Consider the following 24,931-nt stretch of genomic DNA (forward strand, 5'->3'; position numbering starts at 1 on the left):
CTCCCAACCTAACAATGGTGCTGCTGGAGAAAGGTGTCTACAGAGAGCAACCATTTAGAAGGAACTTCTCCATGAAAATTACGCAGGGTGCCACACTTTCTAGCGTGTGTGGGGAAGCCATTCTTGTGACAGGTCACTATTTTCTTACAAAAGGAAAGGGATGGAGAATGGATTTACCTCTCTTTCTAGTTTAGTTGTTTATTCTGGCTTCCATTATCAGGTTCTTGTGATTCATCAAGAGGAGAGAATCCTAATCTCTGTTTTGACAAAATCTGAACACAAATTATTAGTAGAAGAGGCTTAGGATGGCCATGCATATGGAATGGATAATGGTAAGTGGACGGAAAATTCGTTGAGAATGGTGTTTTGTCAATATTTTATCATTCAATAATATTTCTAATGGCCTACAAAGAAAACAGATAGCATTATGACAGTACACTACTCGAGTTCATAGAACTCGAGTATAGTGGACCACAACTCAAGCCATACCCGAGTTCATTGAACTCGAGTATGGTGGACTACAATATCATGTAAAACTTGAGCTATACCTGAGTTTAGTGAACTCGAGTATGAGTCTGGATCGTGGAAGTATGATACTCGAGCCATACTTGAGTTTATGGAGCTCGGGTATTGTGTATTTCTCTAACATAGTACTTGAGCCCAGTAAACTCAAGTTTAGGGCACACCGGACTCGAGTTTCAAAGGCTCAAGTCTCAGGTGGCATTTTTTAATTCCAAAAATCCAGCTCAGCTAGCGCCACGGTGCCATGCTCACTAGGAACTCAAGTTTACCAAACTCGAGTACTATTTAGAACTTGAGTTTGAAAAACTCGAGTACCAAAAAAGTGATACATTGCTAATTAGTTCTGAAACAGTGCTAGATTGATACAATTTTTGCCCAAAATGTGGTATTTGGCTATTTTCGACCCGTTCTTTATAAATTTTCACTTTATATTTTCTTTAGACCCAAAAAAAAAAAAAAAAAAAGAATTCATTCTTCACCCTCTCTCTTTATACAGCAATCGTTAGTGTTTGAACACCATGTTCCGTTTTAGTATTTTGATTCAAGTTACTGAGTCACACTTCAAATCTTTGAAAGTAAATTTAGAGGGCGTTTGGATAGCACTTTTCTGCGTCCACGTCCGTGTTTTGGCTTCTGTTTTTTTTTTTTTAAACCCAGCCGCATATATTGACTTTCAGCTATGAACAGTACACAAAATTACTGTTCATGGGTGCCACAAATTTCACTTTTCAGCAACTTTTTCATTAAAAATGGGTCCCACAATACTATTTACACATTTAAAAATTATTTTGCTACAGTGTTTTCAGTTTTCAGTTTCAGCAAAATAAGTTCTATCCAAACAGATCCTTAGAAAGAGACTTTTGCAAAGAGTGCAAGGGTAGAAAGAGGCTTTTCCCCTTTACAATGGGTAGTATTGGAAAAGGCAATACAAAATTTAGAATTTTCTTTTCGAACACTATTTTTCATTTAATTCCTATTATAGTATGCATCTAATAGTTTATGATTTTAAATCATCAAATGCAGATTTTTTTTTCCCGTCTTAGGAGATGTGGGTAGTTTTTTTGGGTTGATTACAGAATTTGAGAATTTGGGGACGATGAAATTGTCAGTGTTGAATGATTTGATCGAATTGGTTGTTGGATATGGTGCAGGGGTTGGATTTTCGCCGGAAATTCATTCCGGATATAAACCAGAAAAAAAAAATAAAAGTTTTCAAATCTAATAATATCTCTCTCCATTCTTTGCAACTTACTAAGGGTCCGTTTGGATAGAACTTATTGCTGAAAACTGAAAACGCTGTAGCAAAATAATTTTTAAATGTGTGAATAGTGCCGTGGGACCCATTTTTAATGAAAAGTTGCTGAAAAGTAAAATTTGTGGGTCCATAAACAGTGCACGGATGCACTGTTCATGAGGAATTAGTCAACAACTACGACTGAAAAAAAAAAAAAAAAATGAAAACGCAGAAACGCAGCCCGGATAATTTCAATCCAAACGCCCTCTAAGTATTGACTAGGTCTTGCTTGCGTTGCCATCATCATCAACATGTTTCCATTGTATTTGTCGCCACGCCACCACCACGTTCCTTCTCCACCTTCTTCTTCTTCTTTCTTATTCGGCTCCCACAGATTATAAAAAAATGTTTCTTTCTTCTGCTTCTTTTTCGACATGTCTTTTCGCTTCTTTTCAATCTTTCTTTTTAGTACTGGTGTAATCATTAATGTTACAGACAACCCACCAACGTGAGCTTCATTTCAAGATTCAAACTTTTTTTTAATAGAAAAATAAACTTCTTATTATCATTTTATACCTGACTGGCTGGCTGACCCACAGAAAAAAGTTTAGAGCTATACAATTTTCACAACCTTTTGCAACAGTTATATTATGGTAAAGTGTAATTGGTGAAAAATTAACACTATAATTTTTAAGATTTTATTTTTGTAAGACTTCCATGCATCGTACAGGTTAATGACTAATAATCAATATAGAATAAATATTTTTATTTTTTAATATAAACAGCATTTCTTTTTAATATAAATAGCATTTTAAACTAATTAGACCTTGATTGTGTTTGAGTATGTGGTTAATTTGTAGCTTATTTGCATAGTATTTTTCAAAAGAGAGTTTTTGGTAGTTTTTATGCTAAATATATGATAAAGTTAAAATGTTAGCTTATTTTCAACAAAAAAAAAAAAAAAATTATTAAGAAAATTTTTTCTTAAATTGAGACAAAAAGCAAAAAATTCTGCCAAACAACTTGATAGTTTGGTCATTGTACCGTGCAGGCTATGATGCATGGATACAGATATGAGTTTGGGTACAATACAGGTACGAGTATGTGGATACAACATTTTTTGAATAACTTAGGGTACGATACGTCAGGAATACATGTATTAATAACTTATTAAATATATATATATATATTTTTTATATTGTTAAGCATTTATTTTATATATTGTTAAGCATATATCAATTAAAAAGTAATAATGGATAATAAAGTGAATCCGTGGACCTTAAATGATGTTTAGAAAACAAACCAAGACCAAAAAGAGTAAATAATAGACAACTAGGTAAATGTTCAACATTGAAACCAATATATAAACCATATAAATAAAAATTCTTACAAGTTTGGGTTATCTTTCACTATTGGGGGTTGGGTTAGAATGATATCCAAGTCATATCATGGGTGTATCCTAGATGCATTGCTCTGTGTGTGTGTGTGTGTGTGTGTGTGAGACTTAAATAATGCTCCCAAGTGCAAGATTGTCGCTAAGTAATAACTCGGTAAGTACGAGGTTGAATCCACAGGGAAAAAGGAATTGATTAGCAAACCACAAGAGAATAAAACTAAAATATCAAAGTTTAATTGAAGAGATTTTTGATGGTTTAGTAAAGGTAATTTAAATAGAGAGAAAATAACAATATATTAAGGCACTAAGGTTTAGGGATTCATACACAACACATCTATTGGCAGTCTTAACAATATTTATTTTATAACTCAACTAAAATTCATACGAATGATGATCTTAGTCGGATGATTTAACAATAAGAACTCAATAATTAATTGTCTAAGGTAGTTTCATGAAATTGATTGATTTTAGGCAAAACAAAAGTAGTGAATTAATTCGCAGGGAATACTAAACATTTAACGTGCTCGGAGTCTACAATAAATCAATGAATTGTACAGAACTAAAAACTTTTCTAGATGAGTAAAACAATAAAAAAAACATAAAAATATAAGCATTAAACCCAATAAATAATTGTTAAGAACATACTAATAAACAGTTGGGTTTCACCCTTGCCTTAGCAAGGCTTCTAGCAAGCCATAATACTCTAAAAACTGTAAAGAAACTTTAAGAACACCTAAATTATGTTCTAAAGCAGCTCCCCTCTGAATGTTGCCCTAAAGAGCCTTTAAATAAGTCAAGGAATCCTATTACAAGTTGAATTCCCATTTTGAGAAAATCCCAAGTTTTTTAGGCTTCATTTAATCGACGTTTTTTGGCTTAATTAACTTCAGAATTAGGACTTTGGATAAGCTAGAAAGTTGTATCCCTTTAAGTTAGCTTTTTCAGCCCAACTTGAATCATCTCAATTCAACATCTGAACCGAAAGTTGTGCTCCAAATACTAACTAGTGTGCAGGTTGGAATCCTAATCCGAATTGGACTTGAATTTGGTACAAATTTCCTTTGATTCCTTGCACCAATTGGACTTGAATTTAATTGTGTTAGCCTTCTTTGAATTCATCATGGCCCTTATAAAATTAAAATCCATTAGATTTCTTCTTTGTACAAATCCACTTATTTAATTTCATCATCCTACAAAAAACAAATCCATGCATTAAAATTCAATTAAGCACAAAATTAATTATTTAGCATTATTCCAAAACCAACTATAAAATGCAAGAATTAACTCAAAATAAGTATAATAATACTTTCTAATAATGATATAAATATGCAAAATTAAGCTATTATCAAATTCTCCAACTAGCTCATTGCTAGTCCCTAGCAATTTAAACGACTCAAGACAAAGACACAAAATAACAAAAAATTATTACTTTAGTAGAAATAGTTAATCAAAGGTCAAAACACTAACAACCACTAAAGATATTCCACATACGATCAATACTCAGTGCGTGAATAGTTTAGCCAACACAAACACAACCTTAGTCTTAAGATAAAATATGGCTTGAATTTCTATCCAAAGTTATGTTTCAACTCAAATCTCACAGTTGTCAACAATCAACAAATAAAATCACTCCGAAAAGGGTGTAACACTCTCAAACATATGTGAGCAGAATAATGTAGAACAAAAACTAATATCTCACATATAAATAAGATAAAGAATTGTGAAGCAAAATAAAGGACATTTATAGTCTCATAAAAAGATTCCAAACACTAAGAATATTACACCACACGCATTAATTATTCATGTCAAGATCCAAACCATACCTTCCTTAAGATCAAATAGGACTTTCATTGGGATGTAATGTAGGGTAAAGAGGAGGAATTTAGAACAAAGGGTATAGGTAAAAATAAAAAGTGTTCCCAAGAATAATTAGAGAGACAACTTCTTTTGAATATGTGACAATTGATTTATCCTCTCAAGTTTCTTGAATATTGCACTTTCACTTTCTCTCCTTTTTTTTTCTTCAAAATTTCATTGACAAATTCATTCTCTATTTCTTCCTCTTTCACATTCCTTTTTTTTTGTCAACATTTTTCCTTTTCTATTTATGACTTTTTTTTTTTTTTGAGTGACTCCTTTTCTTCAACTATTTCACCACAAAATAAGACAATTTGATTGCATTCATTCTTGAAACACTTTAGGAAAGGGTTTGAGAAAGAATGGCTAAAATAATAGGCTCAAATGGGTGACTAGCGGTAATGTATCAAGAAAGAAAATAATAAAGGCTCAAAATTAACAAAGATGGCCTAAAATCATCTCTTAAGGATTGGGATAGTTCTTCAAAATCCATGACTTTAATATATTCAAGTGTGCATAAAATTGATGGATTCTTAGCATTTGACCAAATCAAAGAATAATGAGACTAAGCAATAACAAAGTTATGTGCTTCCAAATGAAAAATGAGATTAAAAGAAAATAATCCTCTAAAAAAAAATGAATGGCTCAAGAACTCACTTGGGTTATAGTCTCTACATTTTATTTTCAAGATTTTTAAAGTCATCTCTATCTCTCAACCAAGATACATGTTCATATGGCTAAAATGCATGTGCATAATAATTGAGCATGAAAAACAGTGGAATTCTTTAAATAGAAGTAACATAAAGAACTTTGATTTAAAACTCTTGCTAAAGCAACACTTTTTTTTTTTTTTTGTTGAAAATTGGACTAAAAGAAAAACAAAAATCACCAAAAATAACCAAAAAAAAAAACAAAAATTAAACTAAATGCAAATCATCTCAAGTTCCTCCCCCGAGCCTTAAAACTTACATTGTCCTCAATGATAACAAGCAAAAACAATATAGAGTAAAGATTATAGAGAGTACCTTGAAGAGATGAAGCTAAATGAACAAAGAAAAACTTTAACACCTGCAAAAGGTGTTAGAAAACAAAACAAAACAAAAAAAAAAAAAACACACACACACACAATCTAAACTACGACACAAATACTAATGCTAATTACTTAGCAAGTCTTGATAAATGGGATCCTCCAAATTAATGGATTCCTCCTCTTGTGAAAAATTATCAAGAAATGGCTTAAGACGTTGTCCATTCACCTTTAATATGTTATCATTCTTAGGATTTTCAATTTCTATGGCACCATGTGGGAAAACATTTTTAATAATGAAAGGTCCAATCCATCTAGATCTCAATTTTCAGGGGGAACAAATGTAACCTAGAATTATACAAAAGAACTTTTTGAGATGGTTCAAAAGATTTCCTTAAAATTTTTTTGTCATGAAAAACTTTCATTCTTTCTTTAGAAATTCTAGAATTCTCATATACATCACGCCGAATTTCTTCCAACTCATTCAATTGCAATTTTCTCAATGAACTAGTCTTGTCTAAGTTAAAGTTAAACATCTTTATTGCCCAATATAATTTATGTTCCAATTCCACAGGCAAGTGACAAGCTTTACCATAAACAAGTCTATAGAGAGACATACCAAGAATATTTTTAGAGAAATGATATGTCCACAACATTTTTACAACATTTTTACAACAAATCCTAAGTGGCAAGTTGTTACTGGTTGTTATTGTTGGGACAAAAAAGTAATCTTAGTATTAAATTCAAATTTGAACCTATAACAACTAACCACCTATGATTTGTTGTAAAATTGTTGTAAAAATGTTGTGGACGTAGCACCTCTCATATTTTTATAGGTAGTGCGGTAAGCCTAAAGTGCATCATTCAACATCAAAGACCAATCTTTAAGATTTGGGTTAACTGTCTTTTCCAAAATTTGTTTAGTCTCCCTAGATGGTTTGTCATTGTCCTTTAAATAAATCCTATGAGTACAAACCAATGGACTAAGTCCTTTAATGTTAGCCATGTTCCTTACCATGACACCCATATGTTTACTCAAAACATTTAATAACTTACATTCTTGTAAGGAGTCAAGTTCAGAAGATATTACCATAGGAAAAGTCTCATTGGTTCCTAGAAAAGTATACATGAGATCATTTGGCCAAGGCTTCAACTCCTATTTAGATACTTGCTTACTAGATGGCAACAAATTTATCTCACAAGGTGGCAACTCCTCATATTTCAATTTCCAATTGCTCACTTCCAATTCTTGTGCAGGAGACAATGAATGTATGCAATTTCAAAATTCTCATCAAAGTTAAAATCGCATGAATTAACTAAACAAGTTTCTAATATTTGGTATTAAACAATGTTTCAATCAAGTTAGCTTCATGCACATCCTCTTCATCCCTAGTTTGCTTACAATTATTAAAATATTAAGCTCAAGGGTCATATTGCCAAAAGATAATTTTAAGACCCCACTTCTACAATTTATTAGTGCATTAGAAGTTGCAAGAAATGGGCATCCTAAAATCACCGATATTTGAGAATTAGCATTAGAAACAGGATATATGTCCAAAATAATAAAATCAACAGGAAAATAAAATTTGTCCACTTGAACCAAAGCATCTTCAACAATACCCTTAGGAACAATCACAAATCAATTGGCAAGTTGTAAAATTATGGAAGTGGGTTTTAACTCGCCTAGACCTAATTGCTCATACACTAAATACGGCAAAAGAGTCACACTTGCCCTAAGATCAAGCAAAACTTTCTCTATTTTTGAATTACTAATCACACATGAAATAGTGGGACAACTTGGATCTTTAAACTTTGGAGGTCTATTGTTTTGAATGATTGCACTAACTTGTTTAGTCAAAAATGCCTTCTTATGTATATTAAGCTTACGCTTAACAGTACACAAATTTTTCAAAAATTTAGCATATGATGGAATTTACTTTATGGCATCCAAAAGAGGGATGTCCACTTTAACTTGCTTAAGCACTTCAAGGCTTCACTTAGGCTTCCCTTTAAGTAAGCTTTCCATCCTAACTTGAATCATCTCAATTGGACATCTGAACCGAAAGTTATACTCCAAATACTAACTAGCGTGCAGGCTGGAATCCTAATCTGAATTGGACTTGGATTTGATGCAAATTTCCTTTGATTCCTTGCTTCAATTGGACTTGAATTTAATTGGGTTGGCATTCTTTAACTTTATCATGGCCCTTATAAAATTAAAATCCATTAGATTTCTTCTTTGTACAAATTCACTTATTTAATTTCATCATCATACAAAAAATAAATTCACTCATTAAAATTCAATTAAGTACAAAATTAATTATTTAGCATTATTCCAAAGCCAACTATAAAATGCATGAATTAACTCAAAATAAGTATGATAATACTTTCTAATAATGATATAAATATGCCGAATTAAGCTATTATCATGTATAAATGACCGGGTATGTATCTTAGAGCTATCTAGTTCAATACGTATCGGATATGGTACGTGTGCAAAAATTGAGTATCCGTGCATCCTAGTATGCAAGTGAAAGACACCAGCTAAAAAGCTCTCTTCTTTTGGGTGCTATGAATTATGTAGTGGTGTTTTGTATTTGCTGAAGATCACCTAATTCCTGGAAATTAGGAGCTCTTCTATATAGTTTCAAGTTGTAATTTATGTTCAGATAGAAAAGAGCTTGAAAGCACAGGCTACACAATAACATGTCCAAGAAAGTTATAATGCTCCAAAAGCATAATATAAATACCAGAAAATATAGGACAATAAAAGCATAACATATGTAGCGGTGTTCTGTATTTGTTGAAGATCACCTAATTCCTGGAAATTAAGAGCTCTTCTATTTAGTTTTAAGTTGTAATTTATGTTCAAACAAAAAAGAGCTTGAAAACATAGGCTATACAATTACATGTACAGGAAAGTTATAATCTATGAAGCACGGGTGTGTTTTCGGATTTGGGTACGGGTGCGGGTACGAGTGCGGGACTTGTTAATTTTTGAAAAAGTAGGGTGCAGTGGGGTGCGGGGATTAAAAAATTATTAGAAATATTTTTATTTATATTTTTAATATATTGCTAAATAAAAAATGAGTAATGAATTAATACAACCAAGTCACAAATCACAATGAGTAATAATTATTAACTAAATAAAAAATCAAACCAAGTCACAACATTATTACATTACAGCTTATATAAAAAATTAAAATAAAATAAAAAAATCAGATCACATCATCACAGAAACCTAAGATTGAAAAACTAAGAGTGTGAGAGCTATGAAAAAAGTCAGAGTATGTAAGAGCTATGAAAAACTAACATTGAAAGCTTGAGATTGATACCTAAGGGGAGACGGAAAGTGAGAGTGAGAGTGAGTTGAGACTTGAGAGTGTGAGAGTGAGTTGAGATTTGAGAGTGTGAGAGTGAGTTCACTGAGTTGAGACATGAGGCATGGAGCACAACACGAGCACAGAGACTAGAGAGGCAGAGAGTGGGAGAGAGCTGAAGTGTGAAGCCTGAAGATGAGAAGAACTGATATAGGGTTTTTGTGATTTTGTCCAAACGATGCATTTTGCACCTTTTTTTTTAAAAAAAATTTCGGCCAAACGGTGTGTTTCGCACCTTTTTTTTTTTTTTTGAATTTCGGCCTATATCGGTTGGTTCGGCACCAGTATTGATGGTTGCAGCCGATTCGGTCCGAATTGGCACGAATCGACTTGATTTCGCGCTCGTCGGCCCGACTTGGCAGGCATTACGTCGAGAAAAAAAAAGGGACACGACATCGAAGTGTAGGCAACAGCATTGCCCACTGCACCCTGTGTCGGGTCGCGTTGGACGCGGGTTTGGCAGCCGAAATGCCGCATCGGTGCTTCATAAGTTATAATGCTCCAAAAGCATAATATAAATAAGTGAAAAGATAGGACAATAAAAATTTTGGGAAGATTATTAATAAATTGCCTATTTGAATCATTTTAAGCTTGAAATCAAAGAGATGAGCTGATATATAACTTGCAGAAGAAAATAAATGATTTTCTTTCCCTAATGGATCTTTAATAAAAGAAGAAATCATGAAAAGAAAAAATTAAAAAGAGTGGTGCTCATCTGGTTGGAGTTGGGCTGCCTAGAAGGAAACTTGAAATTATTTTATTACTTACCATAATTCTGAATATTTAAAAGTATTATGGAAATTCTACTTGTAGCATTTTAATTTAAATTAGAAAAAATATATCCATATAAAGAAGAAATTAAAATATATTACCATGATTTCAATATCATTGCGCCAACTTCATGCCTAGAAACTCAATGCATACATGACACTATGGGCACACCTAGAAATTAAAAATCTATTTTAAAACGCAGGTAACTCAAAACTCTAATCTCTCACAATTTCAAACCCATTATGGGTAATTCAAAACTTTTTCAATCCTAACTCACAATCATGACACTCAATTATTACAAACTAGTAAATTTCCCGTACAATGCACGGATAATGTTATAATGTTTTATGTAAATTTGTTTTTGGAAAATATTATACATATTATAGCAAATTTATTATAAAACTTTGTTAATAATGAGTTCATCATAAAAAGTAACAATTATAAATGACACGCATATATTTATTATAATTATTTTGTTCAAGTAATGAGTAATAATGAAAACAACTTGAAGTAATATTGTATAATAAAAGTTGATAAAAGCATATTAATCCATTCTATATTATTGATTTTTATTATGTGATGTAATAAAAAACTTCATTACGATTTTTTTCTTCAATGCTTTGTTATTGTGGTATGGTGGCGCTTGTTATCATCATCAGTTTCTCCATTTTCAACATTTGAAATTTAGTCCGTCCATATTTGTTCAATTTTTGAGCTTTCATCATTTTTTTCCTTTTGTTGCATCATTTGTGTTAATTACTAATGAATTGGCACTGAGAGATTCTTGATTAGATCTTACAAAGTTTGGACTTTGTCGCTAAGATTTTTCATAGGTATTTGTGTTTATATTAAATTTCAATGACGTAATAGTTTTTTGTTAATTTTGGAATAGTGCAGCAAAAAGAATTAACATAGCATGTTGAATTGTGTTTTTTTTTTTTTCTTCCATATCTTTTTATCATTTGAATGCGCATAAAAAATCTTAGCAACTATGTAATTTTCAAAACCATCTTTTAAATTGAATTCATTCAAATGAAGTAGAGAAATCCATTTTTTTCCTTTTTTTTTTTCAAATCACGTGGGATTCCTTCTCCAATATCAATATTTTTACAATAATTTAAATAAATTGTACCTTAGTTTATTTTTCAGCAAGATCTCGATCTTGTAGATTTATTTAGGATTTTCTTGGCATCTTGATCAAATATCACAAACTTTGTTTTATTTGTTGCATTACAAACTTCAATTTGAATCCTATATCTAAAGTAGTTCGCAATTGTATATATATAGTAGTTATAGTGAGATAAATATATTATAAATATTTGGAGAGTATGTAATTAATGTGAGTGCCTCTAACTTTGGGATAAAAAGATTTATTTTTGTTTTATATTTTACACACCAAAATGATCATGTTTGTAATTTGACATTCATTTCACAAAGTACGCACAAAATGTAATACCAACTCATTATTGTATCAATGTTACTGATTATTGCAATACCCTAGCAATTCACATCTTGCAATGAACTTTGAAATTAATATGTATTAGTTTTTTAATGTAAATAATATGATCTATTACTATTTTTTTACATAAATTAATATGTATTAACAAACATTTTTTGTAGGATCTCATTCAATGCATTTTATCTTTACTGTCTTCATATTATTTAAAGATAATTCCTCCTATGAAAATTGTTTTGCATGTATTTTTGGTATTTTTTGTATAGGATCATGCTTTTGACCATTCCTATCATTGAATTTTTTTAAAGAAAATATTAAGTTAATTGCATTTTGTGAGATAGTATATGCTATTTATTATACTTTTTTGTTATTATAAATTTTAGAAATATGCACTTGTCAATTATTTCAGCAACCTGAGGAATCTCAAGATTTATATATATTTTTGTTGCACTGGTCGATGATAGAGAATTTGTCTGCATAAATTGCATAGAATATTATTAATAGACAAAAGCATATTGAATTGAAATTGGGGAAAAAAGTAGAGATATTTCATGAGAATAAGATTTTCTATAAGTATCATCTATAAGTGGGGGAGGAAGAAAAGAGTTTGTAAGAGGGTAAGAGTTTTTGCTTTGATTTACACATGGAAATGACGTGGGAATGGTCAACTTGGGTCATAATATGTAAGGTAAAAACTGGGCCTGAGTTTTTCATAAGGTTTGATCTACTTTTAAAAAGTAATCAATTTTAAAGTGAATAACTTTTGGTCTAATTGTCAAGAACAGCTCATATCAATATAATAGTAAAAATAAGTTACTATGATCTTTTGGATAACAGTAAAAAAAACTTAATAAAAAGAGGTAAAAATACTAAATTTATATAATAATAAAAATAAGTTACTATAATTTATTGGGTAATAGTAAAAAAAAACTTAATGAAAAAGGTAAAAAAAGGTAAAAAAAGGTAAAAAATGTTAAATGCAATAAGTTACTATGATCTATAGAGTAATAGTAAAAAAAAAAAAAAAAAACTTAATAAAAAGAGGTAAAAAATGCTAAATTTATATAATAGTAAAAATAAGTTACTATGATCTATTGGGTAACAGTAAAAAAAACTTAATGAAAAAAGGTAAAAATAAGTTACTATGATCTATTGGGTAATAGTAAAAAAAAAAAACTTAATATTAAGAGGTAAAAAATGCTAAATTTATATAATAGTAAAAATAAGTTACTATAATTTATTGGGTAACAGTAAAAAAAACTTAATGAAAAAAGGTAAAAAAATGTTAAATGCAATAAGTTACTATGATCTATAGAGTAATAGTAAAAAAAAACTTAATAAAAAGAGGTAAAAAATGCTAAATTTATATAATAGTAAAAATAAGTTACTATGATTTATTGTGTAACAGTAAAAAAAACTTAATGAAAAAAGGTAGAAAATGTTAAATGCAATATTAGAGTGTCACGTGATAGAATCTCATACATTCTCACATGAGACCTCTACTTATATATATACATATATATATATATATATATATATATATATATATATATATATATATGGATTGATTTCCAATATACGTGGGTACTCACACTAATAAATCAACATACTCTCAAACTTGAATTAAAAAAAAAAAAAAAAAAAAACTCTCTCGAACTGATCGGTGCTTTCACACTACGAAAATGAACAAACTCTTAACTCACTCAATTTTCAAACACAATCAAAAGGGCCACTTTGGGCCAAAGCCCTTATTTGACCGAAGCCACCCTAACTACTTAGTAGTCGTGAGGATGGAAAAATGGCAGCAAACTTGATTTGATTTGGTCATCATCCCACTCCAAAGCATCCCACCAACGTGAATATCCTATTATTTCTTTTATGGTACCTGCATTTTGGTTAGTAAGAGGCAGCCTTCTGAGGCGATCGCACCCAAGCACTTCTACCTGCTCTAGACACGGCCATGTCTCCTCGTGTCTGCAAAGAGTTACTAATTTGTAAAGGCGCTTCAATTCCAATATCCGTAGCTTTGGAACCACAGGATCTGGGGCCATATTCTGCCCTGATTCAATATTAAAGAGCTCCTCTAAGTTCCAGCAATTGCTTACCTTGATTACTTCTAGGTTTGGCAGAGTCTGAATGAAGTCACCACAGGAGAGAACATATCTCATCTTTAAACAGTTGAACACTTCTACCTCCTCTAGACACTGCCATGTCTCCTCGTGTCTGCAAAGAGTTACTAATTCTCCAAGGTGCTTCAATTCCAATATACGTAGCTTTGGAACCACAGGATATGGGGCCATATTTTGCCCTGATTCAATATTAAAGAGCTCCTCTAAGTTCGTGCATTTGTTTACCTTGAGTACTTCTAGGTTTGGCAGAGTCTGAATGAAGTCACCACCGGAGAGAACATATCTCATCTGAAAACAGTCGAACACTTCTAATGATTTTAGGCTATGAAATCTCAGCCCAAGCTCTGAAATGCTATTTAGGTTTTCCACATCATAGAGATGAAGTTTCCCCAGGTTTGGTAGTACGTCACAGCAGGCAGCACATCCTCTTCCCTGCCCAGAACTGGTTGGACATTTTATAATAGAAAGTGACTTTAAACCAGCAAAGCTGGCATCACTTTCAATGAAGCCTTCAAGCATTTCAAGTAGTCCTGTACACTCACGTAATTGCAGAGAACTTGAATTACCCCAGAACCACCCAATCCATTCTTGCGAGAGAAAAAGATTAAGATTCTGGATAGAACACCTTTTTTCATCAATTGTAATTAGGACGACGCTCATTCCCTGTGCTAGGTAAAAACGAAGTTCAAGATGACTTATTCCATTTATCCAAGAAAGATCTTCGGATTTGCCCCATGGGATTCCATTCAATGAGATGTTTAAGTAATGTAATCGATTAAAGGATGATTTGAACTCTTCAAAAGTTGCCTGTCCGTCTTCCTCTCCCTTCAAACGGAAACGAAAGCCACTTTTCCACATAGATAGACTTTCTAAACAAGACAACTTGGATAAAATTCTAGGTTGAAAGCTTTTCAGTCTTATGGTATCAGCTAAGTTTAAAAGCCTTAGCTCACTCAGGTTTTCAATACCCCTTGGCAAATTTGCGATACACGTGGTAGAAAGATCAAGTTCTCGAAGTTTACTAAGCGTTCCCAATGAGGGCAGTTCTTTAAGATAATTGCAATTGCGCAGAAGAAGAACACGGAGATCTCTAAGTTGAATCAGAGAATGAGGCAATGACCATACGTTAGTTCCACTGAGATTCAAAACCTTAAGTGCTTCAAATTCTTGCAGGAATTTCTCAGGAATTGTGTCAAGAGCACGATTGCCTTGGAGTAGCAGAGCCGAGGCCTTTGAGCATTGTATCATGCAATTTGGTAGCCTTGTTATGTTGTTATGCATGAAAGAAACTCTATTGAGAGAATTTGAATTTGAAAACTCTCCAACTGAAATCTCACTCAACCCAATCCCCGAACGAACAAGGGATTTACATCCATCCTCAGACGATGATGAAATCCATATAGCAACGTCCCGAACAACGTCATGCATCTTCACAGTTTTCTCATCACCGCTAGTCAAGGGATCATCTTCCAACAAACAAGAGTCCTTCAGATTTTCAATCAAAGAAATTCCTTCGTCCATATCCTCCCAATTCTGTCCTTCACCTATCAAACCTTCTGCTCGCCAGTATTGTACTAATTCCTTTATTTCAATTGCGAAGTCCTCGGGAAATAGACAGCAATATAAGAAACAAGATTTTATGTTGTTACCTTGTAATGAATCGTAACTTAACTTCAACGGCTTATAGACCTCAGCTTCAATTCCTTCTATAGAAGGCACTGATCTTTGCAACTCTTTTAACGCATGCCTCCACAACTCGACCTTTGTCTTTTTTCTCAAGGCAGCTCCCACGGTGATGATGGCTAGTGGTAATCTGCAACATTCTTTAACAATTGCTTCTGCTAATGGTCTAATTTCTTCCAGATGAGCCACATCCCCTGCCTTTTGACAAAACAATTGCCAAGATTCTCCATCATTTAAAACATCCATTTTGATTTCAACATCGGTTGTCATAGTCCTACAGACCTCTTTAAGTCGAGAAGTCAATATGATCTTACAACCTTTATGAACTTCAGGCCCTGGGACACCCAAAGTGTCTAAATCAATTTTAGCCCAAACATCATCTAGAATGAGTAGAAATTTTTCTTCGTTCTCAAGCCTTTGATAAAGCCGACTGGCCATTCTCTGCATGCTTTCTTCCATTTTCACCGCCAAATTTAATCTTTCAGCTATTTGTTTCTGGACATTTTTAATGACCAAATTCTTGGAAACGGTAGCCCAAATGACAATGCCAAAAGGCTGTGTAGAAGCCTTCTTGAGCTCATTGTTCAAGTTCTTCACCAGAGTAGTCTTGCCAACTCCTCCTAGTCCCCAAATACCAATCCTTTGGACTCCTTCAACATCCAATGCCTTCATAATCTCGTCTAATTTTTTTGATGCAGTGTCTTGGCCTTGAATTGAAGGCCCAGGAATATGCTCCACTGCTCTGGGAACTCCAGTAAGACAAACCACACCAGAGTCAAAACTTCCAGCTACAAGAAGAAGCCTTTTGACCTCTTTCAGAATTTCTTCCACTTCCCTGCTCGCTCTATACCGCTTTCTGCAATTTAAGAAACATCGAGAAGGCTTTTTGTTGTTGAACATTTGTCCTTGAATTGCATTGACTCTAGGCTGAAGCGTTTCCACGTCCTTAAGCCAAGTTACGACTTGAGCTCTGATTTTGTGTCCTTCTTTCTCCGCTGCTTCTGTTTCACCTTTGACTTCTTTTATACGATCCGTAAGGCTTTTCATCTCCTGCTCAACAGCAGCCACATCTGAATGCAAATTGAAAGTGGTCTTGGTCTTAGAACTGACACAACTACAGAGAAGCTCGCTAGTTGTTGCCACTAGTGCACCAACAGCCGCACCCACCACTTCCATGCCGGAAATTTTGCTATGGGAGATGCCGGAAGCTTAAAATAATTCACAGCCGAAGAATGAAAGAACCACAGAAAATACAAGTTTCGGCGGTCTTGCTGGCACAATGACGTGAAGAAACAGAATGAAAAGACATATATTCAAATCTTTTGTCCTATTCTGCTATATTATTTACCAATAAAAACGTGATATATATTCATTTATTTTTTAAATGTTAAATTTATGTATTTTATTATTTTAATTTTTTAAAATAAATAAATAAATAAATAATTTATTATATTTAAATAATTAAAATAATAAACAATATAAATTTAATATTTAATAAAATAAATAAACATATAGCATATAAAATATGCCTGGTAGGAAGAGTGGTAGTAGATTTGAATTCCACACTCATTGCTGAGTGGGTCACCTACTCTCACATAAATTGTCCAGCATGGTCCTCTGGCTTTCACGCGTGATTTCATTTTTATGTATAATTTAATATTATAAAATTTAAAAATTTAATTGATATATATAGGTATAGCTATTGATAGCAAAACTTTGTAGGTTAAAAAAACATTTGCCGCCTATTTTGACTCTTAAGAAAGCATATTTGGGTGTTCTCACCCTCTTTCCTGAATGCTATTCCTATTTGTCAGATACCTCCAAAAGTATGATTTTTTTTTTTAAAGGGTCGGTATGAAATTAGGTTTCAAAATTATATATTATACAAAGCTCAAACCACAATGCTTTTAAAATGAAAAACTTTTTGGAAAAAAAAAGAAGAAGCAAAAGTTTGGGTTTTCTCATCCTACTGTCCTTAATGCAGTTATTTATTTTATTTTGCTTGAGTTGTCCTTAATGGCTATTGGTCATATAGCTCCATTACAAAAGTATGAAATTATGTTATTTTCAATTGATAAATATTTATAGGAAAAAAGTTAATGAATGCCCATAACGGCAATGGCGGAACTAGGGGAGCCTGGATGGCCACGGCCCACTTGAGTTTTGGAAAAATCCGTTAAAACTTGTACTAATACAAAATTAAAAATTAGGAAGAATTTAATCACCCACCCTCCTAAGATTTTTGAACAAAAAATACATACAACAATTTCAGTCTTAAAAACCTAGCCTTTTCTTTGGTAGTTTGGCCCATTAACAATTTTGCAAAAAAAAAAAAAAAAAAACCTCAAATTAAACTGGACATGTATTCACATTCTAACGTGTCTAATGGAATAAACCACTAGATACAAGCTCTTCCAATCTAGGAAAACAATTATGGAGACTTTTCATTGATTGTGACTTTTTTCAAGAGAAGTAGCTAGTGATGAAATTAAATTTGTTAGTTGCTAGGTTCGTTCGGACGGAGTATGACTAAATGAACCTAAATTCCAACACAAGATTAGAAATAAGGTTTCTCTTGAAAAGGTCACCAACATGGTGCCAGCCAGTGAGCCTTTGATGATGAGGTCTGGTATTTGGAGAGGAAATAACACGGACTAAATGTATTATGATAAGTGCCCGTACCTTTGTTTGGGTTCTGAGGTGGTTTATATAGGTCTTTGCCTTCTTAGCCGTTGGGAGCTTTCAATGGTGGCTTAAATGCCTTCTTGTAACGCTTTTGGTGCTTCAATGAGTTGATTTGAAAACCCCTCTGTCAAGCCTGTGTGTTCACCTATGTGTAACAGATCATGTATTAAATGCTCTTTTATGACACTTTGGTCGTCCAATGGCCTCTATGGACGATGAGAATTTCTTGGTTCATTAGCTAGCATATTTACTGCGTGTTTGTCAATTAACAAAGTGTTTTTTTTTTTCTTTTTCTCATAATCTTTTTTCAAATAATATAATTTTTAAAATAAATTAATTTTTAGTTTTTGTCTTACATTACACAAGTAAAAGTTATAAAAAATAAATAATTTATTATAAAAATGTTATAATCATAAAAACTTATGCAACTTTTGCCACAACTTACCATATGACGTATTATGAGTGGTAATGCTTTGAACTCACCACTTTTTCTAAATCACTTACAACTTGTCACGTGGCGAGTTATGAGAAAAATTACGTAATTTTTTGTGCTCCTAATACTTCTCATTAATTTATTATTACTTTAGCACGAATGGATTACTCACAGGTCTGATTCAATTATTGCCCAATAACTCCATTATTTCGTTTTTGTCAATTTGCTCTTTGATTTGGGTCCTATAACTCTATTATTACGTTTTTTTTTTCCATTTGCATTTTGAAACGAGTTTCCACTGAAATAAAGATTGTAGGTCAAGAGGGCGATTTTGGCCATCAAGCCCACTTTTGTGTAATTTTTAAGCCAAAAAGTCCTTTTTTTTAACTAGCATCTCACTTTTAAAAAAAAAATTGATTTCTAAGTAAATTAGGGTTTTTAAAAATTGATTTCTAAGTAAATTAGGATGATTTGACCTTTTTTTTTTTAAGGGTAATACAGTTAACTCACTTGAGGTTTGGACTAATATCCAGTAAGTTCAAGATTTTTCAAAATTAACCAACTTGGTCCCAAAACTCAACTTAATCCCTAAATTGTTACTCATTTTTCTTCTCTTTCTCACACTAATCAGGGACCAAATTGATCTTTTAAATTTCACTTTTTCAATGCCACTAGTTATATTTAATTTCAATTCATATTTTGTCTTTTTGTAGAAGTACTTAAGTGTTCATATATTTTATTTCTTCAATGTTATGGACTCACGGTTGTTAAAAGGAATAAGAGAAACTTAGGTAGGAAATTGACCTTAAGATACTCAATTGATCATTTAGTTTTGCTCAATGCTAATTAAATTACATTGATTAGACTAATGCAACTTGCGAGAAGGTATAATCTGTTCAAGACGTGTATCTAGTACTTTATTTTATTTTCCTGAATTGTAACTCAATACTAGATAATTTAAACTCAGCCCCTAGACAATTTTTTTTTATTCTACCCCTATAGTAGTGTATCATATAATATACTTCTGGATTTAAGTCGTTCCTTCCAGGCTTCCAGAATTTTATTATTATCTTTGTCTCTCATTGTAGACTGATAAATGCTAATGCAACTTGCGAGAAGGTATTATCTGTTTAAGTAATGCCCTCAGACAAAGTCCAAGACCAGTTGTTATCTCTTTGATTTGGAATTTTATTAGAAACATAATGACATACACTGGACAATTTCCACAGCGCAAGATTGACTCTGGCGCTGTGACTGTGATTAAAACTCGTGGTAAGATTCCTACACGGCACCAGCACATGTGCATTGCTCAAGGCATTGTAGTACTCATGATATATTTCATAAAATACCCACACTTGAGAAAAAGAACAAATGGAGTAGTTATATGGAATTTTTTTTTATCTTATCCCTGTCGGCCACGTTAAATTTAGAGAGCAGAGCTGTAGAGAAAGAGACGCAGTGGCAGCTGTTGGAATTCTTGTTTTAGAATAGTCTCTGATAAACTTAAATTATATCAAATCTTATAGAGAAAGAACTTGAATATAAGGACATCATAAAAAATAAAAAATAAACACAAAAATATAAAGTATCACAATGTCATTCAACTAACAAAAAGAAAAAGCAAAAAGCGACTAACAAGAAATAAAAGTGGAAATTGAGAATGCTGAAGTGAGAATAATAATGTGAGAGAGTTTGAGATGATGATAGAGAGGAGAAAATGGAGAGAGAGCAATAGATAATACTTGCTAAGCCGAGTTGCCGAGGAGAGCAAAGTTGTTCTAATTGCAAAGCCAAAGAAAGCAAGCTAACGATGCTGCCTGGGAGACTCACAACTAAAATATTTCTCTTTATATATAATTTTTTAGCAAAAATGAAATTAGATATTATTTTTTTGTAATGTGTTGAATGAGTTATAGATTTGAATGATTAGAGATTTTTTTAATAGGTTTTTTGTTGAATAATTTATTCAGTTATTGTTGTTTGGCTTAGTCTTGTTTTTGCTACTTTCTAATTTTTATTATTGTTATTTGACCTTATTTTTTTCTAATTTTTATTGTTGTTATTTGACCGTATTTTTTTTGTTTAGGGGGTTAAGGATTATGTTTAGAGGAACATGTGCTTTGTGAGTTCTACTTTCTGCAACATCCTTTAATGAGTTACGGGGAAAATGGTTGGTGCTTCGGGCAAGTTTTCTTAAGTTGTCAACAACGATGTGAAACAATAAATCTTCTGATATGGGTAAAATTGCAATATTAATACTCACTCATGACAAGGCAAAAGGCGACGGTCATAATAAGGTCATGAGCGTTGCTTATGACAGATGACAACAACGTAACGTCTACAGCTACACACCAAAGCTGACGAGCCTACCATGACGACAATGCAGGAAGCTGACAGGGATAAGCAGCCACCGACGGATCTGATGTGGCCTTGCTTGATCTCCACGCATGCGTGTGTAAGTAAACATCTTGTGCTCCACGCTTAACCTTAGTCAAGAAGATTCCTACAAGGAAAGAACTCCAGATACGCGAATTAAAGAGGTTCTCTTCTATAAGGAAATAACTTCTTAACCAAGGCACGGAGGTCAACCTTATGCTACTATAAAAACCCCAAAACCCTCACAAACCAAGGTACGCATAATTTACCATAGCTTTGACACTCTAGAGTTGTGAACAAAAGATTTCTCTAACTTGACTGTTAGAGGGTTTTTGGCCGGTACCACACCAGTACCCTTCACAGGTTCTTCTTCTTCTCTTTGCGTTGTGCAGGTTCTACTTAGAGCACGTGAGGACCATGTGGCTCACTGACGATTTTCGGCATCATCAACTGGCACTATCTGTGGAAATCTAGCAACTTGTAAAGTCGTACTATCGCATCCGGGACAAAGAGTTTCATGGTACTTACTCTCTCGATGACAACCAAAAATAACACTCAAAGAGATGAACCACGCGCAACTACACTCGAAAGACAAGTCCAAACTCTAGCCGCCATTGTGGAACGCCTCACCAAATAGAACCAAGATTTGGAAGAGCAGCTATGCCAAAAGAATGCGGGCGCTAACACTCAGGAGGAAGACCAAGAATGGACCAGCGCTGAGAGAAGGAACCAAGAAAGGCCTGAGGGTAGTAATGCCCCAAGCAGACTAGATTAAAGACAGGAAGACGCACGTTAGGATAAGGGCGGAAGATGGCCAGGACTGGAGAGCAATAGGAGGACACACGTTCCAAGCCCCCTGCGGGAAAGTTCACGAGTTTTACCCCGCTGACTACCCGGATTGACCAAGTCTTGATGCAGATCAAAGACAAAGGAGCTCTGACATTTCCCGGCAAGCTGAAGGGAGATCCCAATAAGAGGTCTAGGGACAAGTACTACTGCTTCCATTGTGACCACGGTCATGACACTGCTGAATGCTATGATCTGAAGCAATAATTAGAAGCACTCATAAGACAAGGAAAGCTACAGAGGTTCGTTAGCAAAGAAAGAACGAATCCACCACAAGAGCAGACCCTAACGTGAGATAATGAGCACCCTAGGCCGCCTATAGGAGATATAAGAATGATTGTAGGGGGCCTTGTGGCCTTTGGTTCATCCAAAAAGGCCCGTAAGACTTACCTGAGGATGATTCAAAACATCTAGCTAACAAGCCTCGTACCCAAGATGGCATGGATCGACAATCCTGTCATCAAATTTTCAAAAGAAGATGCGCGACGTCTCCAACACCTACACGACGATGCACTCGTCGTTAACATTTGGGTAGGGGACTACAACACACACAGAGTCCTAATTGACAATGGCAGCTCAGCCGACATCCTCTACTACTCAGCGTTCCAGCAGATGAGGATTGACAGAGAGCGACTAGTTCCGACGAACGCTCCGCTAGTTGGTTTTAGAGGAACAAGGGTATTCCCCCTTGGCGTCGTCACTTTGACCATAACGGTAGGTGACTACCCCCAGCAGATCACTAAGAACATAGCATTCCTTGTGGTCGGCTGCTCGTTTGCTTACAACGCCATTATAGGATGGCCTACCTTCAATTCGTGGAAGGCTGTAACCTCGACCTACCATTTAATGATCAAATCCCCTACTGACTATGGAGTAGGAGAACTGCGAGGAGATCAGGTGGCTGCACGCGAGTGCTACATAGCTATGATGGAAATGGTCGACCACCTCCAGGCCATGAACATAGAAGAACATCGGACAGTGGTAGAGCCCGTTGAAAGACTTGAAGAGATACTTCTTGACGATTCCTGACCAAAATGAACAACTAGGATCGGCACCCTTGCTAGCCCGACAGTCCGTCAAGCACTCACAACTTTCCTCAAAGAGAACTAGGACATATTTGCTTGGAGCCATAAAGATATGTTAGGAATCAACCTGCCAGTCATGGTGCACAGGTTGAATGTGTCGCCTTCCTTTCCACCCATCCATAAGAAGAAACGGGTGTTCGCCCAAGAGAAAGACTGTGCTGTAGCAGAAGAAGTCCGTAAGTTACAAGAGGCAGGTTTCATTAGGGAAGTTTACTACCTTGACTAGTTGGCGAACGTCATGATGGTTAAGAAAAGCAACGGAAAATGGAGGATGTGAGTAGACTTCACGGACCTGAACAAAGCATGCCCCAATGACAGCTACCCCCTCCAGCGGGTCGACCTCCTAGTGGACTCTACAGCTCAACACCAGTTATTGAGTTTCAAGAATTCGTTCTCAAGATATAACTAGATCCAAATGGATGAAGCCGATCAGGAGAAAACTTCATTCATACCTAGCCAAGGCCTTTTTTGTTACAAAGTCATGCCATGTGACCAAACAAATGTAGGCGCAACATATCAGATGCTCATGAACAAGATGTTCGCACGACAGATTGGGAGAAATGTTTAAGTCTACGTCAACGACATGCTGGTGAAAAGCCAAAGGGAGGATGACCACTTGGAAGATCTTAGGGAAACCTTCGACACCCTTCGCTCTTACAACATGAAGCTCAACCCAAACAAGTGTGCATTCGGGATGACGAGAGGAGGATGTGGAATTAAATCATATGATTTGGGACCGGGCTCTATCTTCTCAATCGGACACATGATGCAACTGCATTCATTTATTTGTTTATTTTTTATGTTACACAACTTAGTAACTTCCTATTTATCATTCATAAGGACCAGAACCTTATGTTTTGGAAATATCCAAAACTATAAAAATAAATATATAAAATTAAACATTAGATTACTCTATAATCATCTTTAAAAAAAAACTAATAATAAAAAGAGTTCAAATTTGGTAAGGATTTAGTAATAATAATAAATAAATAAATGAATAAATAAATAAATAAATAAATAAATAAATAAATAAATAAATCATCCAATTGATAGCTTAGAAGATTGAGTAGCTCATTCATGACCAAGAATTTAAACTATTGTGGCTTACTTGTTTAAAGACTGATATGCAAAGTACAACTACAGAATGATGGTTTCCAGGTAATTCAGGTGGGCACATACATTGATTGTCGATTAATGGATGAGAGTGTCCATAAACTAATGATAAATGCAGTATATATACTTCATACCAATGAGATTTTAATGCTGTAATACTTAAGATTTAAGAACCTTTGCTCCACAAAAGCGTACTTGGAAGCATAAGCATCGTGTTCATCTCTTGTTTGAATGACTCTAGGCCTTTTTTGTTAGTTTCTCTACTCTATTATCAATTTATCATAGTGAATGTGGCAATACCTAATTATGTAACAATTGATTAACGTATGTAGTTAAGTGACAATTAAATCAATTAGACATTTAGATACATCCAATCAATGCACAATCATCTATATGAAACAGGAAATTAGTATTATTGATTAAGGCATGGATAAAGGCTTCGGTACAATCCATAATGATCCTCCCACACAACTCAACAAGTAGCAGAACTACCAAATTGACACTGAAGATAGATATACATATAACAAAGTCACATGTATTATGGCTACAATCTAAGGTTCAGATGATAAACTATCCACTATAGAGTGACGAGAATAATGTAAACCACACCTGCAAGCTGCAACTATTCAAAAACAATGAATCTTGATATGTTCTTTCCTCACAGCCTGCATAAGGAAGGTGGAAATATTCTTCCTCCAATCTCCCTGAAGTTGTATAACCTCAGCTTGATATAAGCCTAATAAAAATAATCACAGATTGGGGTAATTCTCCTCACCCTAATTTTTGAGCTTTTCCCTACAAGCAATGGCAACAACTAAAAATTCAAAATATTGCAAACCATAAACTCAATACCCAAACAGAAAAACACAGAAGAATTAACCCTAAAAATTTTAAATATACATTGAAAATAAAATTTAAGTATACCTCAACTTGATATA

At 33.8% G+C, this 24,931-nt stretch overlaps 2 protein-coding genes across 2 annotated transcripts; one reads left to right on the plus strand and one right to left on the minus strand.

Annotated features, from left to right (window-relative positions):
- Positions 1–13,229: 13,229 nt before the first annotated feature.
- Positions 13,230–16,717, minus strand: LOC142640965 (disease resistance protein At4g27190-like). Its single transcript, XM_075815309.1, has one exon. It carries the CDS (start codon positions 16,629–16,631, stop codon positions 13,419–13,421), a length of 3,213 nt encoding a protein of 1,070 aa, XP_075671424.1. The 5' UTR covers positions 16,632–16,717; the 3' UTR covers positions 13,230–13,418.
- A 5,513-nt stretch (positions 16,718–22,230) lies between these two features.
- Positions 22,231–22,824, plus strand: LOC142639485 (uncharacterized). The gene has a single exon (XM_075813650.1). It carries the CDS (start codon positions 22,231–22,233, stop codon positions 22,822–22,824), a length of 594 nt encoding a protein of 197 aa, XP_075669765.1.
- Positions 22,825–24,931: the final 2,107 nt, after the last annotated feature.

Source organism: Castanea sativa, chromosome 6 (genome assembly GCF_040712315.1).
Source record: "Castanea sativa cultivar Marrone di Chiusa Pesio chromosome 6, ASM4071231v1".
Taxonomy (NCBI): domain Eukaryota; kingdom Viridiplantae; phylum Streptophyta; class Magnoliopsida; order Fagales; family Fagaceae; genus Castanea; species Castanea sativa.

Coding starts and splice junctions, on each gene's coding strand:
- LOC142640965 (XM_075815309.1), bottom strand. CDS start 16,631: ATGGAAGTGGTGGGTGCGGCTGTTGGTGCACTAGTGGCAACAACTAGC.
- LOC142639485 (XM_075813650.1), top strand. CDS start 22,231: ATGGCATGGATCGACAATCCTGTCATCAAATTTTCAAAAGAAGATGCG.